Source organism: Gossypium raimondii, chromosome 7, assembly GCF_025698545.1.
Source record: "Gossypium raimondii isolate GPD5lz chromosome 7, ASM2569854v1, whole genome shotgun sequence".
NCBI classification, from domain to species: Eukaryota; Viridiplantae; Streptophyta; class Magnoliopsida; order Malvales; family Malvaceae; genus Gossypium; species Gossypium raimondii.
In genome coordinates this window covers 47,320,358-47,333,435 of record NC_068571.1, presented here as the reverse complement: position 1 = coordinate 47,333,435, position 13,078 = coordinate 47,320,358, and the positions used below count along the sequence as shown (strand labels likewise).

Sequence of the window (13,078 nt, the reverse complement as noted above, 5' to 3'; positions counted from 1 at the left end):
TGATTCAAGATCCAACCAATTGCTCTAATTTGAGAGTAAATGAATGGGGCTTAATGAAATCCCAAGACAGAACATAATTAACAGTTTCCTGAATGACAACAATGGTGAAATCCTAACCCTAGCCTACCATTCAATGACAGGTTCATTACAATGTTAAAATTACAGTTTTCCCTTCCTTCTAAATTTATCATCTACCTTTCTTCCCAGAGTGCCCAGTTTTCCGTTTATGACGACTGAAATCCGACACAAAACGAAATGTCTGGCCACAGCCTTCCTCACCGCATACGTAAGGACGAGCACCTGTGTGAACCCTGATATGTTCGGTTCGAGCCCATGCCCACTTGAATGTCATCTTACAGCCCTTCCATGGGCATTTAAGAGGTCGGTCATCTAAATGAACTCGACGATGCTGAACCAGATATTTGTGGGAGAAGAACTTCTTCCCGCACCCTTTGACTGGACAAATGTTCCTTTTGTGTAGGATTAGAGCTTGTTTCGAGCCGAAACTCATCGAACAGCCTTCCATGTCACACTGATATTCCACTTCTTCGTCCCTTACTTTTGCAGAGTTTTGACCAGATAAGGTTTTCGAATTCAAAGCATTCTTCACTTTCTTCTTACCGGCTTGCTTCTTCTCTTTTGGTTTTGTTTCCGGCTGTTTCAGTGGCTTTCGGGTTCTTTTCCTTAGGCGTGTGCTCGGTCCACCTTCTATCTCATCTTCATCAGATGATGAACTGCAGTGTCTGGCAGTTTGCTTAGTTTTGGTGTTCCGATTCTGAGGAGTCTCTTGTTTCACACGCTGAGAGATAACCTGTTCCGTTGACCGACGTTTCACTTGTTTTACATTCTGAGCGGTTTCTCGCTTCATTTGACATAGTGTCGGGCCTTTCTTTTTTCGGTTTCTAAGGCTCCTATTTGATTGATGAGAACCATCCAACGAATCATCTGAAATTGCATCTTCCCTCTCAAGAATTTCAGGTTGCTTACTTCTCGGAATCCTCCGAGGCTGCCGGAGAGAACTGTTGTCATCTGGAGAATCAGATGAAACTGCATCTTCCGTCTCAATAAACTCGGTTAGCTGACTTCTATGAACCCTCCTCCTTTCAGTAAACTTGGCCGCTTTGCTGCTAAGAATCCTCCGATGCTGCTGTTGAGAATTATCCTCTACTGAATCATCCGAAAAGGCATCATATCTTTCCATGCACTTCATTTGCTTACCTCTAGGAATCCTCCTAATCTGATACTGAGAATCATCGTCTGATGCATAATCTGACATTGCATCATCTCTCTCGAAAACCTTTGTTTGTTTGCCTTTACGCATTCTTCTATACTGCTTAAGGGAATCATCCGAGACAGCTGTGTTCCTCTTGGATGACTTGATTTGCTTGCCTCTTGGAATCCTCCGATGCAGCTTATGTGAAATTTCCTCTTGTTCATCATCAGATACACCATTTTCTCCATCCAAAAATTTGGCCTGCAAGCTTCTAGGAGTTCTCCTATACTGCTTAAGAGAACTTTCATTGTGTAAATCACCGGAAACTTCATCATCTTCTTCGATATATTTGTGATGCCTGCCTCTGAGATTGCTCCGTTGCTGCTGATGGGTAAAATCTTCTTCTGCATCCTCTGATTCTGCATTCTCTCTTTCAATAAATTTAGCCCTTCTATTTCTTGAGAGATTCCAGTGACGCAGAAGAGAATCATCCTCGAGCAAATCACATGAAACTGCCTCTTCTTTCTTGACCAGTCTAGGTTTCTTGCCTCTGAAAACTATCTGTTGCTGCCTAAGAGAACTACCATCCAATGAATCATCCGAAACTGCACCCTCTGACTCAACACGTTTCACTTTCTTGTTCAGTGTGATCTCTGCCCTCGATTTTCTCTTTCTATTAACCACCTTCATTGTTTCAGCTTTCGGAACATTTTCCGGTTTCCTCTCAACATTTTCATCCGAAATTGCCTGAGCATGGAAGCTTCTTTCTTGCTCTTGTTCCTCAGAATCCCTTTGTGCTAAAAAGGGATGGACCTGATTTGACATCCAAACTCTACCACACCATTTTCCCACCACTACTTTTCTCGGCTTGCCTGACCTCCTCCCGTACACATTCAACTTTTTCAGTGAGCTATCAGAAGAATTTCGACCAAATGCACTGTATATAATCCAATTGTATGGCATCTGTTTACTGTACAAAGTAGAACGGCTGAGATTGGCACTATAAAATAGGTTTATACCAAGCTTTACTGCCCAGTCCCCATTCCCAGGTATAGCATCCTCACTATCAAGAGCTGACTGGATCCGTTCTTTGTCATCCTTAGTAGCATCCCCAAATAAGATGTCATTCCAAGGATAATCAATTCCTAGTTCTTCAGCTACCAACTTTGCTTCTGCTTCTATTTTTGGATACTCTGCATTGTTTCATAGATAATATAGTTGTTAAAGATGGAAAAGAAAAGAACCTAAAACAGTTAATGTTTATTCATTTTCCCAGGCCAGAATGTACCTGGATGACAAAGGAGAAATACTTGCACTCCTCCGATTTGGCGAAGTTGCTGTTCTACTTCTACAGCATGCTCAAGACAGAAGACATGCATTCGAGAAGAATCTTCGTCCGTCCTTTGAACAAATGGAATATCCACATTCTCCATTGGTAAGACAGCCATGCTAAACCTCATTTTCTCTATGCCATGAGCAGCTCGAGAGTAATTCGGATTAACATGTGATGATGTCATTGGATCTCTAAACTTATCCTCCAAACCATTGGATCTTCTTGAAATAAGATTATCAGTTTTAAACTCAAGATCAGGGTCAAATGTTTCAGGGCTTCCATTCTTGATGTCAAATGGAGATTCCTCCTCAGAATCGAGCCTTGATAATGAAGGATTACGACTTGTGTTCACATCACTAGGAGAAAAACCGGAATCATTATACTGAATTTTCCTTTCTGGTGAAACATTTGTGGGATTTGTCTCATCATGAAAGATGGTAGCATTTGGTTCAGGGAGATCTTCTTCAGAATCAGATGAATTTCCATATGTTGAAGCCAATAGACCGAGAGCAGAACTCTCTCCCCGTTTTTCAGTATCTTCCAGCACCTGGTTGCTCTGATCTCCCATCCGAAACTTGGAGTCAACAGGCTGAACAGAGACATCATATAAAGAATTTGGAGCACTTTTATTCATTCTCCCTGTAATAGAAAGACAAAAAGAAGGGCTAATGATGTTTCCAGAACAAATAAAATATTAATTCCAGAAGCTCAGATAAGAATCCTCATCTATAGATAAGCATATGATCGATCAAGATATCATATAGTATACATAGTTTAACTCAAACATGAAAGCTATCACATTCTATTCAGATGTAAGTATATGAGCAACTGTTCATTACACTGGCCCCAAACAAAAGCCAATTGCCATGAGAGTAACATAAAACAGGAAGCATCAATTCGAATTAACATATTTGAGTTATCATCCCTATCACTCGTTGAATATGACATCTTGTACGAAGCCAATGGCCTTCAGCCAAATTCGAAGATAGTCTACTTACCAGACTGCTTATATGCATCATAAAGACAAAGCTATTGTTCATCAAGCACAAGTAAAACGTTAAACAAAACAATAAATATATATATGTAAAAATATATTTACTTCCACTAGCATGTAAATCACATGAAGGTCGGCTAATAAGAGAAAGTTTCCATATTTAACCTACTTGAACAAGGATTTTGCTCGGAAGTGATTGCATCCCCATGAGCAGCATTGAACCCATCATGGGTTACTCCAGAACCAACGGTCCAATCATTAAAAAAGCTACAATCAGCTGACATGAGGTATCTAGCCGCTTGATCGGTTGGCTGAAGAACAGCAACACAAGCAAAGCACAATATTCCGCATGTGACGCATGAAAACAGCCTCTGATCGGGCAATGCGTCATCTAGAATGGCACTGTCTCTTTCCCTGGTTGTGTTCGAAGTCTGCGATGGAAATCTACATGAATAATCATTTCCTCTAAATGAAGAATCTCGGTTACCTTCATACATAGAAGCAAAATTTCCTTTCACTGAATAGAAACCTTTTATTCCCTTGATTTCTTCGTTCCCACCTATGACGGTCTCATCAGAACCTACGTCTTTTGATGATTTGATTATATCCTTGTATAAACTGAGTGACATCCTTGGGTTTATTCTTGATTGGCATCGTAAATGAGAACAAAGAGAAATGTCAGATGAACTTTTGGGAAGTAATACCACTGAAGATCCTTTTCCGAGAATATGAAGTAAGTTATTGTTCTGTATTAGATTCTGCACAAATAATTCTTTAACCAAGTTTTCTCCTTCGCTTTTTCTCTTATCCTTTAGTCGAGAACTCTTAGGTTTAGCACTGATGCTCATAGGTATCCTGCAAAGACAAACTTAACAAGAATAAGGAAAAGGTGCATAATATAAGTTATTGCTCTTTAATTTATTGTACTTCAAGCATCCTACAAGCAACTTTGGGTATAAATTTTGAACTTTCCAAGAGATATTCACAGATTTTTTTTCCCTTTACAATGTCCGGTCATTAACTTCATAACAACAAGAAATAAAAACTAAAGGGATATGTTTCTTACTCTTCAGAATTCTAATGCTAAGTTACTCAGACTCGAGTGTATTGGATATGGGTATGGTTTGATTTTTCCAAGTTTCTCCATGTATTTGGAGGATGTCATGTCCCCATATCCATATATTGGACACGGATTCTTCAAGAAAAGTGAGTATGAGCAGCATAGTTAAATCTAATGTACCAACATTGACCACATATACGACATAATGGCATGACATTGTGACTGTCTACATATTGCTAGGAAAAACTAGCAAAAAGTCAAAGATACCCATCTCTGGCATTCGAGACCAAGTCAAAGCAACAAAGGAGCAGGAAAAAACATTGAAAAAGGGCAACAAATTCTGGTCACAACTAGTGGCAAGAAATGAGCAATTACTCGATTAAATTTCATATGCATATTCAAATGAGTTGCGCTAACATTCACAGTGAGAGCAGCAAACTACAAGAGTTCCAGCCATATTTGATAGAGAAGGAAGATACTGCTTTTACCAGACACATGAGTCATACCTTGAACATAATTCAAGTGCAAGATCGTAAAGTAACTGGAAATGAGAGACCATCGGAGGGTAATTGATTGAAGCTCTTCGAATAGCAGCATCTCTGGCCACTCTCAACCATTCCGGAGTTGCAATATTAGCCGCCTCGCCAAAGTTAAAACCTAATGGCAAAAAACATATGGATGAAATTAGCGCCCTCCTAAAATCATAACTAATAGAAATTGGAAGGAATCTCACCATGACTGAACCCTGAATGATAAGCTCTCGGGAAGGTGACAACAAATTCCCCAGCATTTTGCACTAACCTGATTTTAGAATACTGTTAATGTCAGAAAGTGATAGATAACCGTCCCTCACCATGACACTATGATAATAAATAGAAGTTTAAAGAATTTCAAAGAAACTTCTCAATATATCATCTTTGCTAAAAAAAGGAGAAATGGATGGGCCATAAGTTTAATTAAAAGAACAAAAAATAGTATTAAAATACTTATAGCACGAAATAAAAATGAAAAGCAAGACAACAAATGTGCAATGTAAAAGATCATAAGTGGTAATTTAGGATTTTTATTGAACCTAAGATCACTCAAGAGTGCAAAATAATATGAGGTAAACTTACCTGCAGCATGGTATCCCGGCATGAAGAAATACTTCAGGAGACATCACTGTGGTCTTCTCACCGAGAGTAGAAAAGGTAACTAATACATGAAAAATCAGAGTAAAATTTGCTGAATTGAAATATTTGGAAAAAGATACAATATCAATACCATCACTTAAGTATGAGAGATCCAATTGCTTTTCTAGTTAAACCAGAACATCACAAAGAAATTTCATGGAATAAAATTAAATTGATCCAAAATGGCAATTCAAAAACCATTGATACACTAGAAAGTCAATTAGTACTATTCTAATCATACGCCACACTACATCAAAGGGTATAAAAGGATAAGAATAATACGAAATACTTGCATAAGCACAATCTACATTAAATATAAGAAAAAAAATTTCATGGATGATATTGATGAGTCCCAACGCTTAAATTAACAGAAATTGAAGAGTAAATGTTAACTCGTGGTTATACATAACATAACACAATGAAAATTATACCATAGAATCTAGATTCAATCTAACAAAAACAGTATACATTTGTAACAGCATAGCCTCACTAAACACAGCTAACCGATAACTAAAGCCCCTTAAAAGGCCCCATTGACACCATTCAGGAAGAAGTCAAACACGAGCACCTAGTCTATCAAGTTAATTCCTCCATCGCTCAAACCAGTCAATCTCACCGATGTTATCCATATGGCTACTAGTTACATATGCAGAGTCAACACAGTATTTCACAAGCAAAGAAACAGAGGAAACACAATTAATAGTTTACTAAACTCACCAAGAGGCTTAACTCCCCTCCATTGACACATGGCGCTAACCAATAACTAAAACCCCTTAAAAGGCTCCATTGACACCGTTGAACAAGAAGTCAAATTCAAGCACCTAGTCTCTAAAGTCAATTCTTCCTTTGCTCAAACTAGTCAATCTCACCAATGTTATCCTACATGGGCTACAACTTAAATATGCAGAGTCAACACAAAGTATTTCACATATAGTTAGCAAAGAAACAAAGGAAACACGATTACTAGTTCACAGAACTCACCAAGAGGATTGAACTCCCTCCAATTGACACACAATGCTAACTGATAACAAAAACCCCCTTAAAAGGCTCCTTTGACACTGTTCAACAATAAGTCAAATTTGAGCGTCCAGTCTATTGAGTTAATTCTTCCTTTTCTCAAACTCGTCAATCTCATCAAAGTATCCTATATAAGCAGCTACTGCCATATGCAAAGTCAACAGAAAGTATTTCCCATTCAGTTAGGGAAGAAACAGAGGAAACACAATTAACAGTTCACTAAACTCACCGAGATGATTGAACTCCCTGATCATTGACACACAACGCAAAGCCATAATAAAACCCCTTAAAAAGCCCCATTGACACCGCTCAACATGAAGTCAAATTTGAGCACCTAGTCTCTAAGGTCAAATTCTTCCCTCACTCAAACTAGTCAAGCTCACCAATGTCATCCTACATGGGCTACAACTTACATATGCAGAGTCAACACAAAGTATTTCACATATAGTTAGCAAAGAAACAAAAGAAAACTAGTTCACAAAACTCACCAAGAGGATTGAACTCCCCTCCAATTGACACACAATGCTAACAGATAACTAAAACCCTTAAAAACCTCCATTGAGACTGCTCAACAAGAAGTCAAATCTGAGCACCTAGTCTATTAAGTTAAGTCTTCCTTTGCTCAAACTAGTCAATCTCATCAACATATCCCAGATAAGCTACTACTTCCGTATGCATGGTCAACAGAAAGAATTTCCCATTTAGTTAGTGAAGAAACAGGGGAAACACAATTAACAGTTCACTGAACTCACCAAGATGATTGAACTCCCCTCCATTGATACAACACTAACGCATAATTAAAACCCCTTAAAAATCTCCATTGACACTTCTCAACAAGAAGTCAAATTGGAGCACATAGTCTACTAAGCTAATTCTTCCATTGCTCAAACTAGTCAATCACACCAAAATGCCAAATTATCCTACATGGACTACTTACACATGCAGAGTCAACACAGTATTTCACACACAACTAGCAGAGAAACAGAGGAAACACAATTAATAATTCACTAAACTCACCAAGAAGATTGAACTCCCCTCCATTGAAACAAAATGCTAACCGATAATTAAAACCCCTTAAAAGGTGCCATGGACACTGTTCAAGAACAAGTCAAATTCAAGCACCTAGTGGTCCTAGTCTACTAAGTTTTTCCTTTGCTCAAACTGTTCAATCACATCAATGGGCTAATCCTATATGGGTTACTACTTACATATACAGAGCCAACACCAAGTATTTCACACGCAGCTAGTGAAGAATCAGAGGAAACACGATTAATAATTCACTAAACCCGCCAAGAGGACTGAACTCCCCTCCATTGACACATAGTGCTAGCTGATAATTAAAACCTCTTATAGGCGCCATTGACACCATTCAAGAAGAAGTCAATTTCAAGCACCAGCTGGTCCTAGTCTATTAAGGTTTTGATTTGCTCAAACAAGTCGACCACACCAATGGGTTAATCTTAAATGAAGTATTACTCACACATGCAGAGTCCATACAAAATATTTCACATATAGCTAGCTAAGAAACAGAGGAAACACAACCAATAGTTCACTAAAACTCACCAAGAGGATTGAACTCTCCTCCATAGCCATCAAGCCTGACGACCTCCTCAAAAGCAACCGCAGCGTCCCTCGGCACACCATACCAAGTCTTCCCTGCACCCATATGCAAATAATTCAAGCTATGCAAGTCATGATCCTCAACATGCCAAGCGAACCAACTGAACAACATTGCAATGTACACCATAGGGGAAGTAACCCCCGGAATCTCCTCCTTCATGAACCTTAACAATGACCCTTTAGCCCTCGAAACAGCTCTCATATTCCAAGGTGTTTCTCCTACTGTAACCCCTTCCCCTGCTTCTCTCCCTCCTCCACTACTCTTCTTTGGGTTCAATGGCACAAAAGCTGAACCAGGCATGTCATTAGCATACTCAACCATGGCAGGTTTATCAACCGTTGCTTTCCAAAAAAGGGTTTCAACTTCTAAAGCTGAAAGGGTACCCTTCTTGCTGTATTTTTTCAAGTAATTCCTTTCGAAACTTTTGGCTTTAGCTTCGAATTCTTGGAAAGTATAGTACTCCCCACTTTGCCATACCGGTTTCTGAACAGGTCGGGGCTTTCTGGGGCAAAACCCGATCTGTTGTTGACGAGTAGTAAATGTGGGTGTTGGCTTCAAATCGGAGCTTGCATTAGCTTCAGCACGAACCAAAAGGGAACGATTGAGGTTCCCAATTGCTGTCTTTTTAGAAGCAGGTGGTACTGGCGGTATGATTTTGCAGATTCCATACTGGGAAGCCTCTTTTTCGATCTTGAAAATGTATGCAATTGGATCTTGAAACTCTGCTAAAGTAGGCCTGTACTCTGGAGCTAAAGGCATGGATTTCAGCCATGAAAACGCTTCTTGACTTTGCTCCAATGAATGGTGACTTGAACAAGCCATGAAAAAAAATTGTGGGTAAGGTTTGGGTAATCATTGAAAAAAGTTCATATTGTAAAAAGAGCTCAAAAAAAAAACAAAACAAAAAAAGTTTTGAAGATTCTTCTAAGCTCCCATTTTCTTTATTTTTATACTCTGAAAAATGGGTTTTCTTTGCTTTTCTTTTCCTCTGTGTTTTTTTTTTTTTTTTCTCTTTAGCAAATTACAGAGTAAAAGAGTGAAAAATATTAAAATGTTTATTTTATGATAACAGAGGAAGGGGCAGAGACAAACTAAGAGGGAATTGGATGGGTTTTATTCTGGGTTTGGAAGAAAGTTATGAAAATGACAGCCATTTTTATTTTATTTACTTTCCTACCACTGTCTCTTTTATTTTATTTTTTTATTCCGGCTAATTTAACAATAAATTTTTGGGGGCTGTGTGAGCTGATTAAACTTTCCATTAATAAGTAGATTATGTCAAAAGAAATATATTTTAGGCTTGTACGTCAAAAAAATTAAATTAAATCTTTTCGTTAAATTCCTATCTAATTAAGTTTTGTCATTAATTAAAATAATCAATTAAGTCCCTCCGTTAATAGTTTCGCCATCGATTGTTAAAATTTATTAAAATAAATTGACATAATAATAACACATGGTAACTTCGGTTTAATATAATATTTTTCATAAAATTGATTAAAAATCTTAAAGAATTATTAAAAATCAGAAAATATCAAAAATGCTAAAATAAATATAAACTTATAAAAATATAAAATATTATAATAACATAGAGGTGGATTTAGGGGCTGACCTGAAATGAAAATTTTATCATTTTACCCTTTAAATTTTAAAATTTTAAACTAGTAAAACAAAATTGTACTTTGACCCTTAAAATGATAAATTTTTATTTAATTCTTTAAAAGTTGTAAAGATATAGACAATTTAATTTCGCCCCTAAAATTTTTTCCTTGCTTTGCCCATGAATAATATAATAAATTTTAATAAATTATATTTTTATAAAATTAATAAAATATACTTAAAATATTTAAAATTTTATAAAAACGTATAAAAAATTCTATAAAAAATAAAAATATTAAAAATGATATAAACTTATAAAAATTATTAAAAAATCATAAAAAGACCAGATCAGTCAGTTGGACCAGTTAGACTGAAATCGATAAGAGTATCGGTTCGAAAAAAAAAAAGACATTAGATCGTTGACTTGAGAACTGTATGGTTGAATCGATTTTTTATTTTTTTAATATTTTATTTAATTGAACTAGACGTACTAGTCGAACTAGAAAATTGACGACCTAATCGGTGGTCTCTAAAAACCCAGGACAGAATATTCTGACATGTGCTATAGTTGGATAATGAAATTTTGGTTTGATAAAAATTATTAAAATAATAAAAACTTCATTTGCCTAGTTCCAAGTCAACCAGTCAAATGGCTTTTTTCAAACCGGTACCCTTACCGATTTCGAGCTAACCAATCCAGCTAACTGATTTAATCCAATTCAAATTTTTATGATTTTTTTTATAATTTTATATCAGTTTTAATGTTTTTAATAATTTTTACAAGTTTTTATTATTTTGTAAGAATTCTAATATTTTTTTATAAAAATTTAAATATTTTAAATAAATTTTATTATTTTTATATTTTTTTATAATTTATAATTTATTTGATTTTTTTGTATTTTATAATGTTTATAAGTTTTTTTATTTTTTTTTTCTTATTCTTATAATGTTTTTAATGATTTTATGGGAAAATTTAGATTAAACCAGAAACTACCATATGTCACCAGCTGATTGGCTCATCAATTTGGTTAATGGTCAACATGGAAACCGTTAATAGAGTGGCTTAATTTATTATTTTAGTTAAGTGCAATGGCTTAATTGGGTGCAAATTTATTATAGTGGATTAATTGGTTTTTTTACATTTCCTTAATGGCTTTTTTATATTAAACCCTTATATTAAGAATGTACTTATAAAAAATTTATTCAATAAATAAATTGGTGAGGGTTAATATATATGGAAATATCTGAACATGACAACTTGTACCTACTTGATACCTGAACTTCTTTTTGGATCTAACTAGTACCTAAACTTGAAAACCATAAGTTAATTTGGTACATGTTTTAGATACCTGACTAACATTATTAAAAAAAACTAATATGGCGCTAACAACCAATAGCATGGTAACACGTAATAAAAATTTTAAGTAAAATTTAATTTTTTATTTTATTTGTCACATGTTAAACTGTGAGGCCGCCATGTATCGCAATACTATTGGTTATCTATGTCACGTTAGTGTATTTTAACGGTGTTAGTCATATGCCTAAAAAAAGCACCAAGTTGGCTTACAATTTCCAAGTTTAAGTATCAATTAAGCCCAAACAAAAGTTTAGGTACCAAATAGGTACAAGTTGCCAAGTTCAGGTATCTCCGTGTATATTAACCCAGGTGTAGTATTTTTTGGGATAAAAGTATTATGGAGGCTATTGTATTAAGTGACAAATTGTATTTTGTCATCTTTACTCAAAAAATGGGTATATTAGTTATTGTATATTAGATCAATAAAATGAATAGAAATTTTAATAGAAGAATCAATTTACTATTTGATATAACATATGGAGATTGATTTGTCCATTTTTAGTAAAATGAATAAAATGTAATTTGATTACTAGTATAAAGGCCTCTATAATACTTTTACTGTGTTTTTGAGTTAACTATGTCTACTTCTATTTATAACCCTCTTTGATCCTTAAATCAAGAAAAACATGCTTAAACATGCTTAAATCCAATTTCTCATAATAACTATAATAGCAACATTGTTCGTTGAGCTAAGGCTCAATCAATAATATTTATTTTTTCCTTAAATTGTGGTTTTAGATATTTTATTTAAATATTTCATATAAAAATAATAAAAGAAAAACACCATTATACTAATATTTATTACATTCTTAAAATTGTTTTTTTAAGTAATTTCCTTGATCGGATTCATGTCGAGATGACTTATAACAATAAACTCAACAAGAAACTTTGTTATATAAGAATATTGTTGATACAGTGTACACTAAGGGAGAAGGACAAGGAGGAGATCGTGGCGATATAGAGGAGGCCGATTCCCTTAAGGAGGCTAAGAACCAAAACAATGACAATAGTACAGGCCGATTAATAAGAAAATTGCTCAGAATGACTTTAGGTTGTTGGGAAATCGATCCCTTCTTCATCGTTCATCAACGTATTTATAGGAGAGGTTTACTTGTCCATTAGTGTGGTGTGGCGTGATAAGCGTTCAATCCTGCCAAATGTGTAAAGGATAATTATGAGTGTATATCATGAGACCTTATCAGTACGAGGTTGTTGCGTCTAAGTGGATTCCTTATCATATTAAGATTGCAATCACACTTGATAGTATTCATACCTAAAAAGCCGGTGGATGACTTCTTTTGAGAGGAATGAGTGGTTTGTCAAATCATTACTTCAGATGAAGTCAACAAGAAAATTAACGATGCGTCAGGTACTGACACGTGTCTCTTAAGTAAAATTTCGTGTTCGAGTTATACGGATACATATTTACCAACTCATATTAATTGGTACAATATATTAATATTTGAAATTAGTTTTTAATTTTTTATCTTCACTTTTTTATTACATTAAAAACAAAGTGTAAATTATTAAATTCATTTTTTAACTTAGTTAATAAAATTTAAATTTATATTCATATAAAACGTATTTACTACATAACTGAGATATATTCCATGTAAATTAATATATTTTATTAAAAATAAAAAAATTTAAACTAAATTAAAAATATCACTAAACTATAAAAAATACACTAAAACATATCAATACCAATATAAGTC

General features: G+C 35.1%; 1 protein-coding gene across 3 annotated transcripts; it reads right to left on the bottom strand.

Annotated features, from left to right (window-relative positions):
• LOC105786591 (lysine-specific demethylase JMJ705) lies at positions 1-9,474 on the bottom strand. Of its 3 annotated transcripts, none has more exons than XM_012613103.2 (7): positions 8,353-9,474; positions 5,716-5,794; positions 5,334-5,401; positions 5,107-5,257; positions 3,710-4,395; positions 2,502-3,185; positions 1-2,406 (listed from the first exon to the last, which is right to left on the bottom strand). In XM_012613103.2, exons 1-7 carry the CDS (start codon positions 9,230-9,232, stop codon positions 188-190), a joined length of 4,767 nt encoding a protein of 1,588 aa, XP_012468557.1. In that variant the 5' UTR covers positions 9,233-9,474; the 3' UTR covers positions 1-187. The 3 variants fall into 3 exon arrangements, with proteins under 3 accessions (XP_012468557.1, XP_052489173.1, XP_052489172.1); XM_052633213.1 differs by lacking the exon at positions 8,353-9,474 and adding an exon at positions 7,278-8,284; XM_052633212.1 differs by lacking the exon at positions 8,353-9,474 and adding an exon at positions 6,754-7,213.
• Between the last annotated feature and the right edge of the window lie 3,604 nt (positions 9,475-13,078).

Coding starts and splice junctions, on each gene's coding strand:
- LOC105786591 (XM_012613103.2), bottom strand. CDS start 9,232: ATGGCTTGTTCAAGTCACCATTCATTGGAGCAAAGTCAAGAAGCGTTT. Junction 5,258..5,333: donor TCATTCAGGGTTCAGTCATG/GTGAGATTCCTT, acceptor TTTTGCCATTAG/GTTTTAACTTTGGCGAGGCG. Junction 2,407..2,501: donor ATTTCTCCTTTGTCATCCAG/GTACATTCTGGC, acceptor GAAACAATGCAG/AGTATCCAAAAATAGAAGCA.